Genomic DNA, 25,329 nt, shown 5'->3' with positions numbered 1-25,329 from the left:
AAGAGAGAGAGAGGGGGGGAAGAGAGAGAGAGGGGGGAAGAGAGAGAGAGAGGGGGGAAGAGAGAGAGAGGGGGGAAGAGAGAAAGAGGGGGGAAGAGAGAGAGAGGGGGAAGAGAGAGAGAGGGGGAAGAGAGAGAGTGAGGGGGAAGAGAGAGAGTGAGGGGGAAGAGAGAGAGTGAGGGGGAAGAGAGAGAGTGAGGGGGAAGAGAGAGAGTGAGGGGGAAGAGAGAGAGGGGGGAAAGAGAGAGAGGGGGGGAAAGAGAGAGAGGGGGGGAAAGAGAGAGAGGGGGGAAAGAGAGAGAGAGGGGGAAGAGAGAGAGAGGGGGAAGAGAGAGAGAGGGGGAAGAGAGAGAGAGGGGGGGAAGAGAGAGAGAGGGGGGGAAGAGAGAGAGAGGGGGGAAGAGAGACAGAGGGGGGGAAGAGAGAGAGAGGGGGGGAAGAGAGAGAGAGGGGGGAAGAGAGAGAGAGGGGGGAAGAGAGAGAGAGGGGGAAGAGAGAGAGAGAGGGGGGAAGAGAGAGAGAGGGGGGAAGAGAGAAAGAGGGGGAAGAGAGAGAGAGGGGGAAGAGAGAGAGAGGGGGAAGAGAGAGAGTGAGGGGGAAGAGAGAGAGTGAGGGGGAAGAGAGAGAGTGAGGGGGAAGAGAGAGAGTGAGGGGGAAGAGAGAGAGTGAGGGGGAAGAGAGAGAGTGAGGGGGAAGAGAGAGAGTGAGGGGGAAGAGAGAGAGTGAGGGGGAAGAGAGAGAGTGAGGGGGAAGAGAGAGAGGGGGAAGAGAGAGAGAGGGGGAAGAGAGAGAGAGGGGGAAGAGAGAGAGAGGGGGAAGAGAGAGGGGGAAGAGAGAGAGAGGGGGGGAAGAGAGAGACAGAGAGGGGGGGGAAGACAGAGAGAGAGGGCAAGAAGACAGAGAGAGAGGGGAAGAGAGAAAGAGAGAGAGAGAGAGAGAGAGAGAGAGAGAAAGAGAGAGAGAGAGAGAGAGGGGGGAAGAGAGATGGGCGGAAGGAGAGGGAAAGTGAGCAAGAAAACAAGATGGGGGAAAAGAACGGTTGGAGACGACATGAATGTACAACCTTACCAGAAGTAAGCAGAAGGCTGAAGTGATCGCAACCCTTATATGAAACTTTGACAATACTCAGGCCAAATGGTTCGTCCTCCAATTTTTGATAAATATCTGAATTAGGGTTTTTGAGGGCGAGTGTCAAATGGGTGAAGAAAGAAATTTGAGTTAGGGAGTTTGATTTAGAATGTACTAACTGTTCATTGTACTTTTAATGTCCTTACTGTAGTGCCTGTTTAAGATTGAGTATGGTTATTAGCATTCATGTCCTTTTTGTGTAGTAAAATTAATTTGTTTTACTGAACTTTGTAGCTTAATTAAATACCTAGTTTTTAGGTTTCCAAAAAAATAAAAACATTACTGGTCTCTATCGAGATCATAACAAGAATATGAGACATATTAACCATGAAATAAGTTTCCATTCCTATCTGGATTTGTCATATTTATGGAAAATATTGACAATGTACTAACAGTGTTGATTTATTCCAGTGTTATCTATGAGAACTAGGGAACATAAACGTAACTCTGAGAATACTCTACTTCTTACACTATTTGAGTTCTGTGTCTCTACAGATGTCACTACCTTTTAGATACCACATTATGTAGTTATGTAATTTTGCTCAAGCAAGTACATACAATAATTATCCAGAAAAACAATTGTAGGTATTACAATACACTTTCTAATTATCGCAGTTTAAGCATTAGACAATACATCAACTTGAAATAGTTCATATTTAGATCATGCAAACAATATTGATAAAACTGGACAGATTATTAAAACCTGCAACCTTATGACTACAAATTTCCAGCAACAAAAACATTAATTGATGGACAAATATTTTTTAAAATATATGTTATATACCACCGCAAGAGAAAACTCACATCATATTTCCCCAGGTTAGGTTTTTGCTTTCCTGCTAGGATCTTCAGAGCTGTAGATTTTCCAATACCATTAGTTCCCACCAAACCCAAAACTTCACCAGGTCGAGGAATAGGCAACCTAAAATTCAGATTATTTAGAGTTGCTGAAATTTACTCAATTTTGAAAATACTGCGAACTGTAGTACACATGACATGCCTTCAAGTTTACAAAGGTAAATGTCATAAAACACTTTGCAGGTTTAAATTTGTATGTGGGCTATATTCAGTCCAGAGGCAGGTTATTTCAGAGCTCCTTTCTTTAAATTACAACTAGCTGAACATTTGTTGATAAAGAAACGTAAAGATGGGGCTGGAAAGTTTAATTTGTTATAACCGTCCCTTCTGAAAAAGTAGTTTATTGGTGAAACATTTTTCAAAAAATAAGAGAACTTATACTTCTGTAAGTATGTTGTTAATTTTAATATAAGTTATGTTTGACTATAGACAACATTCAGAAATAATATTACAACTTATTAAATGCAATTTAATCATAATTTTAAATAATTTGAAGTGCTAGAATTACATATCTCCCAAGGTTCATATGAGATTCTACAAACGGGTAGCAGCGTGGTATGATGTTACAGAGTTCTAACTTGCACCATGTTTGACTGGAAAATGAACTTGCACTGAACAGGATTCTGATGCTTCTTCACCAAGAAAAAGTCAATTTACTACCCAGCATGTTCTCACCTAGCTGCTGTAGAATATTAATTAATCAGGAAGACAATCAAAAGCTTCAATTTCCTTCAACAACAATATACATTTATGTAGCACCTTTAATATAAAACATCCCGAAGTGCTTCACAGCAACATCATAAAACAAAATATGACGCCGATACATCTAAGGAGATATTAGGTCAGATGACCAAAAAGATGAACAAAAAGAGGTATAAGGAAGGGATTCCAGAACTTAGGGTGTAGGTAGCTGAAGGCACAGCCACCAGAAATGGAGCAATTAAAATTGGGGATGCTCAAGAGGCCAGAATTATATGAACATAGACAATGCGGAGAGTTGTGAGGCTGGAGGTTTCAGAGACAGGGAGGGGCGATGCCAGGGAGCGATTTGAAAACAAGGATGAGAATTTTAAAATCAAGGTGTTGCTTGACTGGTAGCCAATGTAAGTCAGCAAGCCCAAGGACGACAGGGACTTGCTGCGAGTTAAGATTTAGGCAGTAAAGTTTTGGAAGAACTTAAATTCATGGCGGATAAAATATGGGAGGCCAACCAAAGTGCATTGGAATCATCAAGTCAAGAAGTAACAAGGGTATGAAGGAGGGTTTCAGCAACAATTCACCTGACACTGTGGTGAAGTAGGCTGATGTTACGGAGTTGGAAACAGACCGTTTTAGTGGCAGCGCGAATGTATGGTCGGAAGCTCATTGCGGGATCAAATGACATCAATTTGTGAACAGACTGGTTTAGTCCCACACTGTTGCCAGGGAGAGGCTTAGAATTGGTAGCTACAGGACCATCAGTCTTCCTAATATTTAATTGGAGGAAACTTCTGCTCATTCAGTACTGATGTTGGATAAGCAGTCTATTTGTTTAACAGTGGAGGAGTTGAGGTGGCAGAGAGGTAGAGCTCGGTATCATCGGCATATGTACAGAAATGAACACTATGCTTTCAGATGATGTCGCCGAGGGGCAGCATGTAGATGAGGGGACCAAGGATAGCTCTATGGGGGACATCAGAGCAAACGGTGTGGGAACAGGAAGAGAAGCCATTGCAAGTGATACTTTGGCAAGATTAGCTGGATAAGAATGGTGAGAGCAGATCCACCCAGCTGGACCATAGTGGAGAGGCACTGGAAAAGAATGGTGCAGTTAACTGTGTCAAAAGGCTGCAGACAGATCAAAAGGATGAGGGGAGGGATACAATTGTCACAGTTACAGAGGATGTCATATGACTTTGATCAGAACCGTTTCAATATACTGGCAAGGGTAGAAACATGATTGGAGCAATTCAGACATGGAGTTTTGGGAAAGCTGGGCACAGATTTGGGAGGTAACATATTCAAGGGCCTTGGAAGGGAAGAGGAAGTTGTGGATGGGGCAGTAGTTTGCAAGGATGAAGGGATCAAGGGTTTTTTTTGAGGGGAGGGTTGATGACGGCAGATTTACAGGAGAGAGGGACAATGCCTGAGGAGAGAAAATAATGGACACTATCAGCTAACATGAGGATGAGAAGTTGCGTGGTCAGCAGTTTAGTAGGAATAGTTCGAGGGAGCAGGAGGTGACTTTCATGGGCAGAATGAGCTTGAAGAGGGCATGTGGGGATATGGGAAAGAAACTATAGATATATATATGCCTTCTTGAACCGCTGCAGTCCATGTAGTGAAGTTACACCCACAATGCTGTTAGGGAGGGAGTTCCCAGGATTTTGACCCAGCGATAGTCAAGGAATGGTGATATAGTTCCAAGTCAGGATGGTGTGTGGCTTGGAGGGGAACTTGCAGCTGGTAGGTAGTGTTCCCATGCATCTGCTGCCCTTTTGCTTCTAAGTGGTAGAGGTCGTGGGTTTCAAAGGTGCTGTCAAAGCAGCTTTGGTGAGTTGCTGCAGTGTATCTTGTAGATGGTACACAATGCTGCCACTGTGCATCAGTGGTGGAGGGAGTGAATGTTGAAAGTGGTGGATGGGGTACTAATCAAGCAGGCTGCTTTGTCCTGGATGGTGCTGAGCTTCTTGAGTTGTTGGAGCTGCACTCATCCTGGCAAGTGGAGAGTATTTTATTCACATTTCTGACTTGTGCCTTGTAGATGGTGGACAGGCTATGGGAAGTCAGGAGGTGAGTTACCCACTGCAGAACTCCCAGCCTCTGACCTGCTTGCTGTAAATGGTGAATTGGGGCTAGTTTTTAACCAGTGGTGGACAGAGGAGGAAGTAGGATTTGGAAGTGGAAGGGGGGGATGTGGTCAGAGACTGGTTCAAGGAAGTGATTTGAGATGGCCTTTGCTGTGATCAATACAATGGGACTAGCAAGACCACATGAGGTGGCATGGTCAAGGGGTTGGCGATCAAAGTAGGCTGAGAGAGACTTAAAGAGGATAAGAGGGCAGAGAACTCGGAGGAGAGAGAACATGAAGAGGAACAATGAAGGTCGAAATCATCAAGGATGAGACGTCATTTGTGCAGAGCTAAGGGAGGAAAGCAGTGAAGAAATCTCAGAAAAACTTTTGTCTTGGGAGAGGGGTAGAGAACAATGATTTTGAAAGGTGAGCCCTTTGGAGGATACCAAGAGAGGCACAGAGGGCAAATCAAGTTGAAATGTTCAAAAGAGGAGTAAGTGCTAGAGAAGTAGGGGGTTAGGCCAAATTGAGATTTGGAGATAAGTGCCAAACCATCACACTGACAGTCTTGATGAGGTAAATGGTGGAAGATATAGTAGGCGGATTGACTTCATTAAGGGAAAAGTGTCATTATCCTTCAGCTAAGTTTCTATTCAGGCCACAATGTTGATGCATTCATCTGCAATAAGTTCATGGATGGGAAGGGCCTTGCTCACAAGTAAATGGAGATTCTGGAGGCAGAAACATAGAAGGATGGTGAGAGCAGAAACCGCAAGGTCAGCAGTGGGAGGGGCAATTAGGCCAGGAACACAAATGAGAAGGTTAGCCCGCAGGGGGTGCACTAGGCTGGTGGACAAGAACGTGGAATGGGGCAACTCTGGTTGTGGCTCATAAAGCCACTGCCCAGTGCTTCAATGAGCTCTTTGGAGGATAACAAGAGAGGCACAAAGGGAAGCTGTAGGCTTATCTATGAGTGAGGGGTGGAGGCAAGAGAGTAGGGAGGTCAAGGAGCTCTGAAGGCTTTGGGTAGAGAACTGGAAGGCAGAGAGCCTGAGATTGGAGAAGCAAAAGGAAGTATGACAACAGGAAAGGGGTCTTGGAGGGGTAAAGAGAAAAGAAGTAACAAAAAGCAACGGATGGGCTTTCATCTGCAGCGACAGCCAAATCGTGCACGCAAATGAACTTAGGGAAAGCTCAAGTTACCTAGACCTGATTACATAAAAATTTTGATAAATAAAACCTGACACCAAACAGGAAATGGGAAACAGAAAGGCAATAATAAGATGGAGTCCAGAGTCAAAATCAGAGGTCCCATGGTGGGGTAACGTTGACCTAGGTTGGATGGAACGTTGACAGGCTATTGTCTGAGTTCAGAGACATGTGTGCCAAGTAGTTTCCAGAAGCTATTTAACGACCTTCCCCTTTACTCTAAGCACCTTGTGTTCGATGGATAAAAAATGTTATCCACAAATTTAACAGTAAAATGTTCCAAATAGCAAATAAACCAACTGTCAGCCCTCAGGTACAGTACAGGACTTCACAGAATCAAATACTCCACCAAACATTAAAACATTCCACAAGCAAGGCCCACAAGCCTAGTTGAAGCTATGCTTTATAAGTGGGCCCCCCGTCTACGAATTCTGTTGGCAAAGGCACTAATTGCTGGTCTATTCTGATTCCATGAATGTTCAAAGTAGTTCAGTGCTTAGTTCTGGCTCAGAGTTATACTCTATGAAATTCTAAGCAGTTCATATAAGGCATGACAATTGATTCTTCATAATGGTCTTACTGCCTTTCATTAGTGAGCTTATTCTCAAAAAAGACAAAACCAATTATATGCAAATCTACTGCAATGTTAATGGAATTCTCAAAACTGGAGTTTCCAAAGTCCAATTTGTCTCAAATTGTGATATAACAATTCATCAGACTGGTCTCTGATAGCTGTAACTAGTGGGGTGCCACAGGGTTCGGTCCTTGGGCCCCGACTATTTACAATCTATATTAATGACTTGGATTCAGGGATAGAAGGTACTATAGCAAAATTTGCAGACGACACCAAAATAGGTGGGAAAGTAAGTTGCAATGAAGAAATAAGACATTTACAAATGGATATGGACAGGTTAGGTGAATGGGCCAAAATTTGGCAGATGGAGTTTAACGTGGATGAAACGGAAGAATAAAAAGGCGACTTATTATTTAAATGGAGAGAAACTTCAGAATGCTTCAGTGCAGAGGGATCTGGGTGTCCTCGTGCATGAATCACTGAAAGTTAGTATGCAGGTACAGCAGGTAATAAGGAAGGCAAATGGAATTTTGGCATTTATTGCTAAAGGAATAGAGTATAAAAATAGGGAAGTGTTGTTGCAACTGTACAAGGCATTGGTGAGACCGCACCAGGAGTACTGTGCACAGTTTTGGTCCCCTTACTTGAGGGAGGATGTAGTTGCATTGGAGGTGGTTCAGAGGAGGTTCACTAGATTGATTCCAGAGACGCGGGGCTTGTCTTATGAGGAGAGATTGAGCAGTTTAGGTCGATACTCGCTAGAGTTTAGAAGGATGAGAGCAGACCTAATTGAGGTATATAAGATGCTAAAGGGGATAGACAAAGTACTCATGGAGTGGATGTTTCCCCTTGTGAGGCATTCTAGAATGAGAGGCCATAGTTTTAGGCTAAGGGATGGTAGATTTAAATTAGAGATGAGGAGAAATTACTTTTCTCAAAGGGTCGTGAATCCACTACCTCAGAGTGCAGTGGATGCTGGGACGCTGAATAAATTTAAGGAGGAGATAGACACAGATTTCTAATTAGTAACGGGTTGAAAGGTTATGGGGAGAGGGCAGGAAATTGGAGGAGAGGCCAAAATGAGATCAGCCATGATCGTATTGAATGGCAGGGCAGGCTCGAGGGGCTGAATTGCCTACTCCTGCTCCTAGTTCTTATCTCAAAGACGTCTTTGTTTTCTTTGTGGAACAGCAGAAATTATATAGAAGTGCATATACACACTATGATGTACAGTAAGTTGTCGCTTTAAGTTGGTCTACTTAACGCTTTTTTGGTTTAGTTTATTCTTTAGGGGTCGTTTTTCCGATTTACGTTGTGTTTTTCGTTTTTACGTCGTCATCTTGTACTATGTGCTTCGTAGTCATCGCATGCACTGTGTTGGCATCGTCAGCGTTGTGGGTCTTCATTGCTCCTCAGCTCGTTGTTTCATGTTGATTTGATATTGGGTTCTGTGACTTGATCGGCGCCATTGTGAAGAAGTGAGGTGTTTGTATGCACTTGAGGGAACTTTGTTTTTTTTTAAATACAGTGCATCAAAGTTCTGAAAAAAGAATATCCAAACCAACAGGTTTTTTATGCAAGCAAAAAGTTGAAGTCTGGCTGATCATTTCTGTGAAGGAAAGACCAATTTCTTGAATCTGCAAGCTGATTTCAATTTTGGAGCCCCTGGTGTACCCGCTGTGGGTGAGGCATAGAAACCATTTTGAAGTTTGTGAGAGAGAGGCATTTGCTACTGTACACAGGGAAAATTGCTTTCCTTGTCTCAGGGCTTATTTGGGTGAAAAATACAGGGTGCACAGTACTTGCTCTTCAGGAGGTTGGACTTTGCAATCGTCTGATTAATTTTGGAGCCCCCAACTCTGGTCCTTGTTCCTTGCAGCAGAGGCAGGAGCACAGGTGTCTTCAAAAGTTCCTCAAAATTCAGTAGCAAGAAAGGTGGTAGAACAGCAAGGTCTTCCCCAAGCCAACATGCCCAGCATTGAGGTGCTAAATCACCCAAAACCACCTCTGCTGAAACACTTCAGGGGCGTCCTCAAAGCATCCCTGAAGAGGTCAAACATCTTCAAGACATGGTGACTGGCCAAAATGGAAGGAGGTTCATTTGGGAAGGCACCAAGCACATTGAGACTTCGATGGGAACATGCAGAGGCTAAGTTAAGGCGGCGGAAAGAGTGATAAACTCAGGGGCTCATTTAACCGACCCTCCAAGAAACACCTGCCACATGTGGCAGAGTCTGGAGATTGAGTATTGGACTTATCAGCCATCTCAGAATCCATCGAGTTGGAGTGAAAGCAGGTCATCCTCAAACGCGAGGGACTGCCCAAGAGAATTTGGTTAGTGTTATCTAATTTGAATTTATACATTATTTCTTTTATATTTAGTGATTTACTTTATTTGCAACTTATTTCAGCTAGGAATGCAGTGCTGCACACATATGGTACTGTACTTCAACTTGAACATTAATCTTTCCAGGCAAGAAATGCCTGAAGGAACTTAACTCTGGCTTTAACATTGATTCCGATGGAAAGTCATGATTCATTTAAAGTTGTTTCACTTAAAAGTTGCGATCTTCACGAGCACAACCGCAACCTTAAGCGAGGAGTTACTGAATACAATATTTATTACATAATACTCCCAAAATCCGTCAAGTGATTCTCAAAGCTCTCAAATTTTTCAACATCATTACCTGTGAAGCTTGAAGGAGTTTGCACAGTATCTATGGGTTGTCTCTTTAGCCAAGTTGCTTGGCAAGTTAACAATTGACAAAGCCCCAAAAGGACATTTCTGAAATAGGAAACAGAAAACTGAATATTTAATAAAATGTTAATATCACATTATCTGCAATTGACTACTGTCTACACTATCAAAATTAGAGCTATTTTGTCTACCTAATAAACAGTTCATAAAGTTCCAGAATAAATGCAACTTTTTGCAAGAATTAAAAAAAATTAACTAGCTAAAATTTAAGAGTACAGAAAAACACTCAATAAAAAATCTATTAGCACTATACAATTTTTCTCTATTCTTACCCTAACTATTCAAAATATGTAAATTTTGCCACCTACCCTGCAACTTTTATAAACCCAAGGATGAGGAACATATAATCTCATCCCAGAAATCCACCGCATTAAGACAGAAGGCTAAGAATTATTGGGGGTGGGGCTGAGGAAATCACTGAAAGGATTGCGAGAAACATCTATTAAACATGCATGCTTTATTATAAACTAGAAGAGTTATTTTTAAATTTAACATTAGGTAGCCTTTGCTGTATCAAGTTGTTTTAGCCGTTTTTCGATATCATGTGGCGTGAATCGAATTGGTTGAAGACCATCATCTATGATGCTGGGGAATTCAAGAGGACACTGAGATGGATCATCTACTCATCACTACTGGCTGAAGATGGTTGCAAACGTTTCAGTCTTTCCTTCTGCGCTAGGCTCCCTCATCATTGACTGTTGTTTAATAGTCCTCACCATTCATTACTGGGTGTGGCAGGACTGCAGAGCTTTGACCTGACCTGCTGGTTGCAGGATCACTTTGCTCCGTTCCGTCTATTGCATGCTGCTTCTGCTGTTTAGCATGCACTTAGTGAAACCTGAGTTTCACTAGGTTGACACTCACACAACAAGTGGTTAGGACCTAGAATGCACTGCCTGAGTGTGGTGGAGGCAGGTTCAATTGAGGCATTCAAGAGGGAATTAGATTATCTGAAAAGGAAGAATGTGTAGGGCTATGGCGAGAAGATGGGGGAGTGACTATGTGAATTGCTCCTTCAGAGAGCCAGCACAGGCACGATGGGCTGAATGGGCTTCTCCTGTGCTGTAGCCATTCTATGATTCATTGCCCACTAAATACCATTAGTATTTGTGCACTTTATAAATATATCATTTGAGTATTTATCATATGGCATACATAATATTATCATTTACAGTGCTAACTATAAACTACACTTTACTATTCCAATGCTCAGCTGGTAAATACAGTGAGTACCGGAGCTATACTGACCAAGTAGTTGCAGGTTCAATCTCCAGTCTATGCTGAGCTAGCCAGTTTTGCCTGGGGAGCGATAGGGGTGTAACAATTAGCCTGTGATCCTGAGTTAGAGAGAGGACACATCAGCCAGATACATCTCGCTGTTTGATTCCCCCAAACTCTCGCTGTTTGATTCTCCTGAACTCTCGCTTGGTGTGCTGTGGTATCAGGTAAAGGGATGACAGGTTCAACAGTGATGCCCACTGCCAAATAGCCTTTGGATGATACTCACTGTCCAAGGCCTTACAGAAGATAACACTGTTGGGTACTGGTCAATCTGTAACCTGAATGGATTCAATGCCTCACAGAGGATAGTCTAAAAGTTGATACGGCATTTAGAAAAGGGGCAGAATAAAAAGAAAAGAAATAGGGGGGAATAAAAAGGGGGGGAAATAGATACTGCATTCAGCCATAAACAATATCTTTTTTCACAAGCCACCCTCACTATTTATGAGTGCATAGGCCCACAAATCAAATAATCCGATTTAATAGCAAAATTATGCCACTTATGATCATTGATGCGTAATTGCAATTAGGCCAATTAGGGGGTGGGTGGGAACAGAGGGAAAAAAAAATCAGGTTAAGTGAACATGGGCAGCTCTTGCATATCTTTGGTAACTGATTACATTTGTACAAAAAAAACATGTTCACCCCATACACAGTCGTTTCCAGTTTATCCATTAAGGGTTTAAGATAAAATAGTACTTTATTGACACTTGTGGATGGTTAATGTTGAATATTTATAGACCCAATGTATTAATGCTTGATATAATTAAAAGGAACAAAAATAAAACCCCAAAATAAGGTCAGGCCATTTTATGGGAAAACTGCAACAGCGAGATTCAGATGATGCAGAGCAGTTGTAGAATCAAAAGGTCAATAAGGAGCTATACTACATTTATGTTATACTTTAGACGGCATCACACCACTGCTCCCCATCCCGATAGAAATACATAGAATGGCTTACCTTAACGCAAATACCACAACCAATACAGAGAGTTTCTGAAATCCAGGCGATTTTACTCTGAGCAGTAACTTCAATACAAAGCTTTCCTGCAAGAAGGAAAAATATAATTTGAATGGAATCATTTAAACTTTAAGTGGTACCTAAAAGGTACTTTTTATAATTTAGTCAATTACTGAAAAATCGTCAACATATTTGAAGTATGGCTTTGTGAAAAGCCGATCATCATTAGCACAGTTCTATGGCATATCCGAGGCAGAAGGGCATAAATTCAAGCTCCACTTCCAGTACTCGACCACATAACCTAGGCTGAGACTTTGGTGCAGAACTGGGGGAAATAATGCATTGTTGGGAGTAGAGGCTTTTGGTTAATATGTTAAATTGAGGCGCTGTCCATCGGTTCTTGTAGACGTGAATAATCCCATGTGTTAGCTGAAAAGAAGGGCAGATGTTCCAATGCACTGGTCAAATTTTTTCCCTCAACCAAAACCATCAACAGATTAAGTAGTCATATTTTCATTAGTTGTTTATGGAACCTTGTTATCCGTAAATTTGCCGTTCATTTGCCTACATAAATAATACATTGGTTGCAAAATGCTTTAGGATGTCCTGAGGTCCTGAAAGATACCATATAAATGCAATTCAATACTTCACTATGCAGGACAATGATCACAATTAAACCAACAGGTGGGTAGGCCAAGTTCATGGAGTGTGTTGAAAGATATGAAAATTGCAGTCAATTTGTTAGGATTCAAAGAAGGAGAATATGGTTAAAGACAAGGGTTCAAAATACATGGGGCGTGGACAAATTCATCCTCGAAATGTGGTAGGTGGCCCATGGAAAAGCAAAAACGGGGGTGAAAAATTCAGGAAAGGTCACCCCTTACAAGATTACTTTACATCAAAACTACTCCATGGTCCAGAGCTGAACAATTGCAGGTACAGGCGTTTTGTTGAGATCAGAAAAGCATGTAGAGTTTGAGTGGAGGAGCATTGAGCATGGGAGGGACAAACTGTAAGCAGCTGCTCCTCCAATCACAAATTTTGTCTCTCCCATGCTCCAATCATAGGTTCCCTCCCTCCCACTTTTGCTACTCCTCCAAAGACAGAATTGGAGATTGGAGAAGCAGCCAGGGCAGGAGAGAGGGGAACCCGTGACTCCTCCAAAGACAGAATTGGAGATTGGAGAAGCAGCCAGGGCAGGAGAGAGGGGAACCCGTGATTGGAGGAGCTGGAGCAGCTGCATGGGGAGACAGGGGAATTGAAAGCAAAAAATACATTTTCTTGAATTGGAGAGAAATAGATGCAAAAACATCTCTTAAGATCAGCCCCTCAGAACTTGGGAGTCAATGGATAGTTGTCATTTTTCTCACCTTTTGAATTTTTTTTTTTGCAAACCTTTTGAGATTTGTGTGTTTTTTCAGGGAGAGAGGGGGCAGTTTCTGGATGCACTGAGGCAAATCATTTTTAAAAAATTATAAACAAACAGTCCCTTCCCCACCCCTCTCCCAGTTACAATAATCCTCTTATTTCAATATGAAAAAGGAGAGAATTGGGATCTCAGCATTGCCATCAACAAATCCAGAGGAGAGGAGAAGACCATGGTGGCAGCAGATCGGTGCAAGTAAAGCAGCTCCAGTTGTGTCTGAGAGGGAAAGAGAATATGAGTGTGAGGGTGAGAGGTAGGGGGATGGAAAAAGAGAGACTGAGGAAGGAGAGGGGGTATGGGGGTAGGAGGAGGCCTCTAAGGGCAAAGGAGAGGGTGTGGGCAACAGGCAACGCTGCTCATTTTCACACTGACAGCTTATTTTGTTTGCCTATGCATATGGTTTCCCAACTCTTTTTTAAAAAAAAAAATCTTTATTTTTCCTTCCAAAACCCTCCTCTTAAACCTAGCTTTGAGGTTTACAAACACCGGCTGGGATTTTCTGGCCCTGCTGTGGTGGGACCCGTCGTGGGTGATGTGGCAGCCAGCCAAATGTCCATTGACTTTTGCAGGGACTGGATGATCCCAGCGGCAAGTGGGGCCAGAAAATCCCATCCTACTGCTGGAACAACAGTAACCAAATAAAAAGAAAAAAGTTAAATCCTTTCCAATTGCTTTCTTCCTCTTTATATTGGTCTAACAAATTATTTTGTAAGCAAAGTTTAAAAGAGAGAGATTTGGGGTAGAGGGAGAAAAATATAATTGTGGGAGAAATCCTTAGGGTTTTCTTTAAATGTTTTATCTTATAGAAATGTCTGTCTGTTTAGAAGCTTTTTGTGATTGTAGTTGTGCATATGCTGTCTGTTTTTCAAAAAAAGTGTTGATGTGTAGAAAAAATTGGGAGTCCAGTCAATCCATAAGAGCCCAATCTTCCAGGCCTCGAGTTTGCTTTAATATCAGCCACTAGAGGACAATGATGAGGGAGGGAGGGAGGGGTGTGAATGAAAGAAAACTGTTTAATTGCTGTTGGATTCTTGGCTGCCTGCCCAGCACAGGGTCTCTTGTTTCTTTAATATCCTTTAACGGAGGCTTTACCTTCAAGGAGCCCCTGAAAACTAAAAAGAAGCCCTCGAAAATCAAAAGGTTTGAGGAGATAGTGGCATAGTGGTAATATCATTGCACTAGTAATCCCAAGCTAATGCTCTGGGGACACGGATTCAAATCCCACCATGGCAGCTGATGGAATTTAAATTCAATTCATAAGCCTGGAATATAAAGCTAGTCTCACTAATGGTGACCATGACAACTACCATCGATTGTTATAAAAACCCACCTGGTTCACTAATGTCCTTGAGGGAAGGAAATCTGCTGTCCCTCCACCCTGAACTTCTCAAAGTACGACACTTTCTTTTATTTCAGCTGAAGGTGGCCTTCATGTGTGCTTCCATTTTGAGGTTTCCTTTTCCAGCAGTGTTCAGCTCTCCCAGTGGGGCTGGCGGCTAGACATCACTCTGGGCCTTCCACTTCCCTGGTTTGCCTGCCACCCTTAATTTGATAGGGTTTCTGGAGATGGTCACTTAATTGGCTGCTTTTAGAAAGATTGTGAACACCACCCTGCCACAGCTGGGTTCCTGACCCAGAAATTGAGGCACACATCGGGATTGCAATGCTCCTGCCACCCTCACCCCCCCACACAAAATTCAGCCCTGTATAACTCTATGCTTCTGAGTAGAGGAGGTACAAAAAGCAGAATGCTGGTCTTTATCTCAAGGGGCTAGAACATAAAAGGGAAATTATGCTTCAGTTGTAGAGCCTTGGTCAGACCCCAGGTGGAATAAGGTGTTCAGTTCTGGGCATCATATCTTAGTAAGGATAAGGGGAGACAGTGACGTCGTGTTAATGTTACTGGACTTGTAATCCAGAGGCCCAGGCTAATGCTCTGGGAACACGGGTTCAAATCCCACCAAGGCAGCTGGTGGAATTTAAATTCAATTGATTAAAAAATAATCTGTAAAGCTAAGTCTCAGTAAATGTAATCATAACACTATCATCAATTGCTGTAAAAATCCATATGGTTCACTAATGCCCTTTCAGGAAAGGAAATCTGCAGTCCTTATCTGGTCTGGCTTACATGTGACTCCAGAACCACAGAAACGTGATTGACAGAAACTGCTGAACAGGCCACAAATGCTGGGCTTGCCAGCAATGCCCATATTCCACGAGAGGATATATATAAAACAAGGTCCTTGGAGAGGATGCCGCATAGATTCACCAGATGATTCAATGAGGGCAGGTTACATCAACTTGTCTATTATTCCCTTCAGTATAGAATATTATGGGGATGATATGATCTAAGTGTTCAAAATATTAAAAGGATTCAATAGGGTGGATAAAGAAAAGCTATTTACTCTGTTGGGGATCAAGAACATGGGGACATGGGATTTTAAAATTAGAGTTCGGCCATTTAGAAAGAAAATCAAGAAGCACTTTTTCACGTAATTCTCTGCCCTAAAAGGCTGTGGATGCTGAGACAATTGGAGCTTTCAAGACTGAGCCCAATAGATTTTTGAGAGGTAAGTATCAAGGGATATGGTACTAAGGCAGGTAGATCGAGTTGAAGTACAAATATGCCATGATCTATTGGAATGATGCCACAAGCTTGATGACCTGAATGCCGCACTCCTGTTCTTTAGTTGAGCAAAATACAGTTGTACCGCATCTCCTAACTAAAGAGCACTGTGGGGCTAGTGGACCTGAAGAGAATGGTTTTGATTTGACCAAAATTGAACTGTCAAAAGTTTTGGGTCATTCAGGACTTGAGATCTGAGATTTGTTTGGTTCAAAATTCACATGACAAGGAAAGACACAATGGCTAAACTTAATACACTTTTGGAGTTTATAGAATATGAAAGTTACAACTAGAATATGAAAGTTACAATGTCTTTCACATACAAAACTTGAGGTTTCTAAGTAAAATCTTTAATTAATGCTTTAAAATAGTCAAACAAATTCAATGGAAACATTTAATCACGATGCGGTGAAATGCGTGACTTTTGGAATTTACTTTAAGATCATATTCTGACAATAGAAATTAAAGTACTGAGGGAAAATAGCAGATGCAATTTTCAAAAATTGAATGACCTGTATGGAAAAGATAATAGCACCACCTAGTAATTAATTGTTATAGATCAGTGTTCTCATTAGAAGTCAAATTTCTATTGCAGCATTACTTCTTTATTTGTTTAAACCCCTAAAAAGCTTTGGGAATATTTTATATGTTAAAAGCACAACATACCTGTCATGCAACAACTTAACAGTTAAGTGTTAAAATTTCAACATCGGCATTTCCATCAGAAATCTGGACATAACATTTAACAACATAGTGAAATATCCCAAAGCACTTCACAGGGGCATTATAAAAGGAAGTATGAGACCTGGCCACATGAGGAGAATTAGGTCAGATGACCAAAAGCTTGGTCAAAGAGGGAGGTTTTAAACACAGTGTCTTAGAGGAGAAAAGCAAGATAGAGAAGCAGAGAAATGTAGGGAGGGTAATCCAGAGTTTGGGGCCGAGGCAACTGAAGGCATGGCCGCCAATAGTGGAGCAATTAAAATTGGGGATGCAAAGGCGGCCAGAATTAGTAGAGCATAGATATCTTGGAGGGTTGTGGGGATGAATGAGATTAGAGATAGGGAAGGGAGAGGCCATTAAATAAGGATGAGAATTTTATAAGCGAGATGTTACTTGACTGACAGCCAATGTAGGTCAGCCAGCACAGGTCTGATAGAGGAATGGGACTTGCTGCAAGTTAAGACATGGGCAGAGTTTTGGATGACCTCAAGTCTACAAAGGTACAAGTGTGGGAGACCAGCCAGGAGTTTATTGGAATAGCCAAGTCTAGAGGTAACAAATGTAATAATGAGGGTTTCGGCAACAGATAAGCTAAGACAGGATGAAATCAGGCATTTTACAGAAGTGGAAATAGGTGGCCTCAGTGATAGCACAAATAAATTGGAAGCTCATCTTGGGATCAAATGTGACACCAAGTTTGTGAACAGATGGGCTTAATATCAGACTATTGGGGAGAGGGATGGAGTTTGGAGCAGCAACCAAAACAATGGCTTCACTCCTAATATTTAACTGGAGGAAATTTCTGCTCATCCAGTGCTGGATGTTGGATAAGCAATCTGATTATTTAATAATGTGGAGGAGTTGAGCAAGGTAGCAGTGAGATAAAGCTGGGTGTCGTCAGTGTACATATGAAAACTAACCCTGTGCTTTTGGACAATGTTGCCAAAGGGCAGCATGGGGATGAGAAATAGGAAGAGGCCTGGATAGATCCTTGGGGTAACAGTATGGGATCAGGAAATGAAGACATTGCAAGTGATTCTCTGGCTGTGATTAGATCAGTGAACCCCCCCCTTTGACCAAGCTTTTGGTCATCTGACCTAATTCTCAAGTGGCCTGATCTCATACTTTGTTTTATAATGCCCCTGCGAAGTGCTTTGGGATATTTCACTATGTTGTTAAATGTTATGTCCAGATTTCTGATGGAAATGCCGATGTTGATCACTGATGGAACCAGGTGAGAGTATCTGACCCAGCTGGACAACAGTGGAGAGGTGCTGGAGGAGGATGGTGTGGACAACTATGTCAAAGGCTGCAGAAAGTTGAGAAGGATGAGGAGAAGTTTATTTTTATCACAGTCATACAGGATGTCATTTGTGGCTTTGATAAGAACTGTTTTGGTACTATGACAGGAGTGAAAACCTGATAGCAGGATTCAAACGGGAGTTTCGGGAACAATGAGAATGGATTTGGGAGGCAACAACATGTTCAAGAACTTGAGGGGCAAGCGAGGTTGGAGATGCGGTGGTAGTTTGCAAGGATGATGGGATCAAGCATTGGTTTGTTTGGGAGCAGTTGATAATAGCAGATTTCAGGGAGAGAGAGAGAGACAACACCTGAAGAAAGAGAACCGCTTACAGTATCAGCTAACATGGGAGCCAGGAGGTGAAATTGGGTGGTCAGTGGAAATAGGATCACGGGAACAGGAGGTGGGTCTTGAACAAGATAAGCTCAGAGGGGTCATGAGGGGAGTTAGGAGGGAAACTAGAGAAAGATGTGACTCCAGGGCTAGGGTGGGGAGAGCAGGAGCATGAAAGGAGTTTTGGCCAAGGCTAGTGGGAAGGAGGGGCGCAGCAGAAGCTGCTGATTGGATGGTCTTGATACTGGTGACAAAGATGCCAATGAGTTCCTTACACTTCTTGTTGGAGCTGAGGTGGAGGAGACAGGGGAGAGTGGTTTAAGAAAACTGTCTGCAGTAGAGAAAAAAAGTCAGGGGTTATCTTGGCATGCCAGGATCAATCCTGGAATAATGAGAAATTTTAGCAGATGAGAGCAGGCCAGATAGCGTTAATAGGAAGGGTTTGTAGATACGAAATCCACACAACAGTGTTCAATATTTGATAGTTAAGCAGTTAATGTAATGGTAGCTATCATGAATGTTCAAAGCAATCCACTGGAACTTTTAAACAGGGGACACATTCACTTTATCTTCGAACAAATGCTTCTCCAGGGGTACTTAAAACATCTTGGTTTGTTTACACAAGAATATATAGGTTAGGTTAATACAACACAACACCCAGCAGAAGCAAGTGTCAAAAAATTGAAAACCACATATTTTCAAAGCTTGCTGCATAGCTATTCAGCTTTACCATAGGCATCACATCAGGAAAATATTTTGCTGTAACAATGACTTTTACTGTGAAATCTCAGCACAGAGAGAAAATTGAAGGACAAGTTAACTTGGCCTGCTGTTCCATACTTCCCAGTAAATAAATCAAGAGGCTGTGATAAAGACCTGAATTAACTGCTCATAACACCCCAAATGGACATTATCAGGATAGTTAGCCACTTATAGTCTTGAAATCATAAGCTTGAGGTGGTCCAAAACTTTGCTGTCTATGTTCTAACTTGCACCAAGTTCCATTCACCCACCCTCCTGTGTTCACTAACCTGCACTGGCTCCTGTAAATCAATGCCTCGATTTTAAAATTATCATCCTTGTTATCAAATCCATCCATGGCCTCACCTCTCCCTCATTCTGAAATCTCCTTCAACCCACTAACCGTCCAAAATATCTTCACAGCCTCTAATTTTCGTCTCTTAAGCATCCGCCGATTTTAATGAGTCCACCATTGCTGGCCGTTCTGTCAGCTGCCAAGGCCCAAGCTCCAGAATTCTTTCCCTAAACTGCCTCTCCACCTCTCTCTCCTCCTTTAATATGTACTTTAGTACCTAACTTTCTCTGCTCAATATTGCTTTATGTGGCTAGGTACCAAATTTTGTTCTATAACCCTCTTGTGCAGCATATTGGGATGTTTTATTATATGGAAAGTGCTATACAAATACAAGTTGTCCTTGTTGGAAGTAAAACATGTGCTTATTTTTATTTGTTCATGGGATGTGGTCGTCACTGGCTGGGCCAGTATTTATTGCTCATCCCTAATCGCCCTTGAGAACTGAGGGCATTTTTAAAGAGTCAACAACATTGCTGTGGGTTACATGTAGGCCAGATCTGCTGAGGATGGCAGATTTCCTTCCCTAAAGCCAGGTAGGTTTTTATGACAATCGACAATGGTTTCATGGTCATCATTAGACTTTTAATTCTATACTTTTTATTGAATTCAAATTTCACCATCTGTTGTGGTGGGATTCGAACCCAGAGCATTATCCTGGGGATCTGGAGTACTAGTCCAGTGACAATATCATTACTCCACCACCTACCTTTATATTCCACTGATTTGTGGAGATTTTTGTACTCACCAATCATTGTTAAAAAATTGCAAGGAGATTTTTCTTAACACATTATGAATGCACTGAACAAAACTTTCAAGGGATAGAACACTAAGCAACAAATTGATCTCTTCACCTATAACCAGGTATAGGGTGTTAGCATGCCAATAAATACCACAGGTTTACTAAACATAGCTTGCCTCGTGGAGAGGAGTAGCAAAGTGGTATTGTCATTGGCTAGTATTCTAGAGACCCAGGATAATGCTCTGGGGACTTGGGTTTGAATCTCACCATGGCAGATGGTGAAAATGGAATTCAATAAAAATCTGGAATTAGAAGTCTGACGATGGCCACGAAACCACTGATTGTTGTAAAACCCCACCTGTTCACTAATGTCCTTTAGGGCAGGAAATCTGCTGTCCTACATGTGACTCCAAACCCACAGCAATGTGGTTGACTCTTAATGCTCTCTGACATGGGCAATAAATTCTAGCCTAGCCAGCGACACCCACATGAACGAATAAATAAAGTCATCATGTATAAGTTTATTTTTCTTACAATCCATGTACAGCAATAAAATTTAAAACAAAATTACTTACCCATTCGAACCACTGGACAGCTCTTCTTGCACTCCTGACGGCATTTCTTGGGCTTGCACTTATCATGGCTGACAATGGCAATTCTTGTTAGCTTATCTGCCATATTGCCTCAGAGAGCTTATATCTTGGCAAAAAATGCTTTGTATCATGCCAGACACGGAGCAGAGTCTACAAAAAAAAACCCGTTAATCAGAATCACCACATAATTACAAGACAGATTATACTGGTGTACATTGTTAGTAACTAAGTGTGTTACTAAAAATTTCAAAAATAACAAATAATTTGAAGATGCAGAAAATCAATAATTTGGGAAGCAACTGAAGCCACACGAGGCATTTTCTGATTTAACAAAAGCAAATGGATATGCTACTTTTGAAGTTTAAAAAAATAGGTTCAATATTTAATACAAATCTTTGCATGCCAATTGGGTTAATTTACTATCTTTCAATGTTAATCTAGGTCTATGCAAATGCATTTTTAAAAATTGCAATATTTTGTAGTGTGATAAAAGTTCAGTTACAAATAAACACTGTACAGCTCCATACTTAATCTGTTCAAGTGATACATTTGTCAACTGCAAACATTCAAATTCAATAGTGTCATGGTGTAGTCATGTACAACATATCAAGTGCAATGTTACGATTTTAAATTATTAAAAGCAGGTACATGAACACATTAAGCTGTTCACAAGTCATTAACGATTTGGGTTTTTGAATTAAAAACACAATTTCTAAACTTCTGGTTGACACCAAATTTGGGGGTGGGTGGGTGGAATAGATAATACTGAGGAAGACTGGAACAAGTTACAGGAGGACACTAAGCTTGCAAATAATTGGCAAACAAAGTTCAACATAGAAAAATGAAGTACTACATTTTGGTAGGAAGAATAGGAAGATCACCTATTGCTTGAATATTATAATAGGATTTAGAGGCGCTGGAGAGCACGCAGAGAAGATATACAAAAACTATATCGGAAATGAGTGAGTATACATATCAGCAAAGGATTGACAGACTGGGGACTCTTTTCTCTTGAATAAAGGCAGCTGTGGGAAGACCTAATAGAGCTCTTTAAAATTATGAAAGATTTTGATAAAGTGGATACAGAGAATGTTTCCTCTTGTGGGGAAGAGCATAACGAGATGCTATCATATAACATAAGGTAGTCACCAAGAAATTCAATTGGGAATTTAGAACAAACTTCTTTACCTAAAGATTATAATGATGTGGAACTTGTGAACACAGGGAGTGGTTAAAGTGAAAAATACAGATGCACTTAAGGGGAAACTAGACAAGCATATGAAGAAAAAAGGAAAAGAGGATTACAACGTTAGATTTAGATGAGAAAAGATGAGAGGAGGCTTGAGTGAAGTATTAACACCTGCATGGACAGGCAGGGCTGTATGGTCTGTTTCCACGCCATATATTCTACGTAATCCTATGTAAAGTCTGTAACAGCCAAGGCAGCAAGCACATCCAGATACATTAAAGTTATTAAAGGGATATGCCAAAATATTTTTATCTGTTAGAGACACCATAGCAAATTTTTGCAATTGAAATTTCCCCAACACAATGTGAGGTCATCTGTACTTTCATAAATGAGATCTGATGAATTAATTGTTTTTTTGTATAAATAAATTAGCTGAGTTATTCGATGTAAATAGTGTATAAAGAAATAACTGCTTTTAAAAACAAAACAGCAAGTAACAGAAGGGAATGGTAGCATAGTGGTGAAGTTACTGGACTAAGAATTCAGAGGCACCGACTAATGTTCCAGAGACATGAGTTCATCCCCACCATGGCAGCTGGCGGAAGTTAAATTCAATTAATTCATAAATCTGGAATAAAAAGTCTGTATCTGTCACCACGATCATGAAACTATCAAACTGTCTCAAAACCCATCTAGTTTACCAATGCCCTTCAAGGAAGGAAATCTGCCATCCTTACCTGGTCTAGCCTATACGTGATGGCAAACCTATCGCAATGTTTTTGAGTCTTAAGTGCCCTCAGAAATGGCCCAGCAAACCATTCAGTTGTATCAAACCACTAAAGAAAAGTTGAATACAGATAAAACAGGATGGACCACCCAGGATTGTCGTTTCCATTGCCTCAGTCAAAGACACACACTGTCCAGTCAACCCTGCAAAGCCCTTCTCACTGATATCTGGAACCAGTGCCAAAACTGGGAAAGCTGAACCACAGACTACTCAAGCAACAGCCTGATGGTCATACTCAGAATCATACTTTACAGCCAATGTCCCAGGCTCCTCCATCTCTTGGTATGTTCTCTTCCACCAGCAGGACGGACCCTCCAGAAATGGTGGTACACATCTGGGAAGAGGTGGTCACAAGAGTCCAACATTGAGCCTGGACCCCATGAAGTCTCATGGAACCAGGTCAAACATGGACAAGGAAACCTTCAGCAGATTACCACCTACTGCCCTCCCTCAGCTCATGTGTCAGTGCTCCTCCATATTGAACACCACTTGGAAGAAGCTCTGAGTAGCGAAAATGAAGACCCCAACTACAGTAGAATTCCCATCAAATGTGCCTCTGTATCATGGCTATTGCCCAAGCTGGCTGAGTCCTGATGGGAGAATCTGCAGACTGGGCCTGTGGCAGGTGGGGAAAGCAACAAGAGGGGAAAAAACTTCAATTGACTTCGCCCTCACCAATCTACCTGTCAGATGTATTTGTCCATGACAGTATTGGTGGAAGAGAGCACCACACAGTTCTTGCTGAGATGAAGTCCCGTATTCACACCAAGGATACCATTCATTGTGCTATGTGCCACTACCGCTGTGCTAAAGAGGATGGATTCAGAACAGATGTAACAGCTCAAAACCGGACATCCATGAGGTTCTGTGGGCCATCAGCAGCAGCGGAATTGCATTCAACCACAATTTGTAACCTCATGGCCGACATTCTACCAATACCATTAAGCAAAAGGATCAACCCTTGTTCAATGAGCAGTGCAGGGCAGCATGCCAAAAGACAGCATCAAGCATACCTAAAGATGAGGTGCAAACATGGCAAAGCTACAAAGGGCTACATTCATGACGCAGCAAGTGACTGTGCTAAGCAATCCCATAACCAATGGATATGATCAGATCCAATCATGAATAGAGGTAGACAATTAAACAACTAATCAGAAGAGGAGGCTCCACAAACATCTCCACCCTCAACAATGGGGAAGTCCAACAGATGCAAAAGACAAGGCTGAAGTATATGCAACCATCTCTAGCCAGACGTGCTGACTGAATGATCCACCTGGCCTCCTCCTGAGGCATTACATGTGCCAGCCTTCAGTCATTTTGATTCACTTCACATGGTATCAAGAAATGGCTGCAAATATTAGATAAAGGAAAGGTTATGGGCCCTCATAACATCCCAGCTGCAGTACTGAAGACTTACGCTCCAGAACTAGCTGCGCCCCTAGCCAAGCTGTTTCAGTACAACTACAACACGAGCATCTACCTGACAATGTGGAAAATTTTCCAGGTATGTCCTGTCCACAAAAAGTACCACATCCAATCTGGTCAATTACTGCCCATCAGTCTACACTCAATCATCAGAAAAGTGATGGAAGGGGTAATCAACAGTACTATCAAGTACTTACTCAGCAATAACCTGCTCACCGATGCTCAATTTGAGTTCCGGCAGGGCAATTCAGCAGACCTCATTACAGCCTTAGTCCAAATATAGACAAAAGAGCTGAATTAAAGAGGTGAGATGAGGGTGCCTGCCCTTGACATCAAGGCAGCATTTGACCAAGTGGGGCATCAAGGAGCCCTAGCAAAATTGAAGGCAATGGGTATCAGAAGTAAGACTCTCCACTGCTTGGAGTCATACCTCGCACAAAGAAAGATGGCTGTAGTTGTTGGAGGTCAACCATCTCAGTCCCAGGACATCACTGCAGGAGTTCCTCAGGGTAGTGTCCTAGACCCAGCCATCCTCAGCTGCTTCAATGAACGCATCTCCATCATAAAAGTCAGAACATTCACTAATGATTGCACCGTCTTCAGTACCATTTGCGATACCTCAAATACTGAAGCAGTCTCTGCCAAATGCAGCAGGACCTGAACAACATTCAGGCTTGTGCTGTTTAGTGGCAAATAATATTCATGTCACACAAGTGTCAGGCAACGGCCACCTCCAGCAAGAGAGAATCTAACCATCTCCCCAGGACATTCAATGGCATTACCATTGCTGAATCCCCCCTGGGATTTACCACTGAGCAGAAACTTAACTGGACTAGCCATATAAATGCCATGGTTACAAGAGCAGGTCAGAAGTGGGAAGTCTGCAGCGAGTGACACACCTCTTGACTCCCCAAAACCTGTCTACCATCTACAAGGCACAAGTCAGAAATGTGATGGAATACTTCTCCACATGCCTGGATGAGTGCAGCTTCAATAACACCATCCAGGATAAATCAGCCCCCTTGATCAGTACACCCATTAATATTCATTCCCTCACCACCAACACAAGTGGCAGCAGTGTTACTACATACAAGATGCGCTGCAGCAACTCACCAAGGCTCCTTTGAAAGCACCTTTCAAACCTACGACCTCTAGCACAGAAAAGAATCAGGGCAGCAGGTGCATGGGAACACCGCCATCTGCAAATTTCCCTCGAAGTCACACACCATCCTAACTTGGAACTATATTGCGATTCCTTCACTGTTGGTCAAAATCCTGGAACTCCCCTCCTATCAACATTGTATGTGTACCTACATCACACAAATTGCAGAGGTTTAAAAAGGCAGCTCACCCCCACCTTCTCAAGGGAAATTAGGGATGCACAACAAAAGCTGGCCTAGCCAATGATGCTCTCATCTCATGAACGAATTAAAAAGACAAAAAATACATAAAAGCTGAAGGGGAATATTTAACAAGTACTGTACAACAATCATTTCACAAATGAATGCAATAGAATCAAATACTAGACTCAAAAAAGATAGAGTAAC

The 25,329-nt window shown here is 42.0% G+C and overlaps 1 protein-coding gene across 1 annotated transcript; it reads right to left on the bottom strand.

Annotated features, from left to right (window-relative positions):
* Window positions 1-1,932: 1,932 nt before the first annotated feature.
* LOC144678035 (ATP-binding cassette sub-family E member 1-like) lies at window positions 1,933-20,524 on the bottom strand (the record flags this gene model as incomplete). The annotated part of the gene is made up of 4 exons (XM_078537964.1): window positions 20,364-20,524; window positions 11,543-11,628; window positions 9,230-9,327; window positions 1,933-2,050 (listed from the first exon to the last, which is right to left on the bottom strand). Coding segments are annotated over exons 1-4 (405 nt in total), but the record flags the coding sequence as incomplete, so codon positions are not given.
* Between the last annotated feature and the right edge of the window lie 4,805 nt (window positions 20,525-25,329).

The sequence above is a fragment of the Cetorhinus maximus genome, unplaced genomic scaffold (genome assembly GCF_964194155.1).
Source record: "Cetorhinus maximus unplaced genomic scaffold, sCetMax3.hap1.1 HAP1_SCAFFOLD_3461, whole genome shotgun sequence".
In the NCBI taxonomy this organism is placed as follows: Eukaryota; Metazoa; Chordata; class Chondrichthyes; order Lamniformes; family Cetorhinidae; genus Cetorhinus; species Cetorhinus maximus.
The sequence above is the reverse complement of the archived record's forward strand: the minus strand, read 5'-3'. Positions and strand labels throughout refer to the sequence as shown.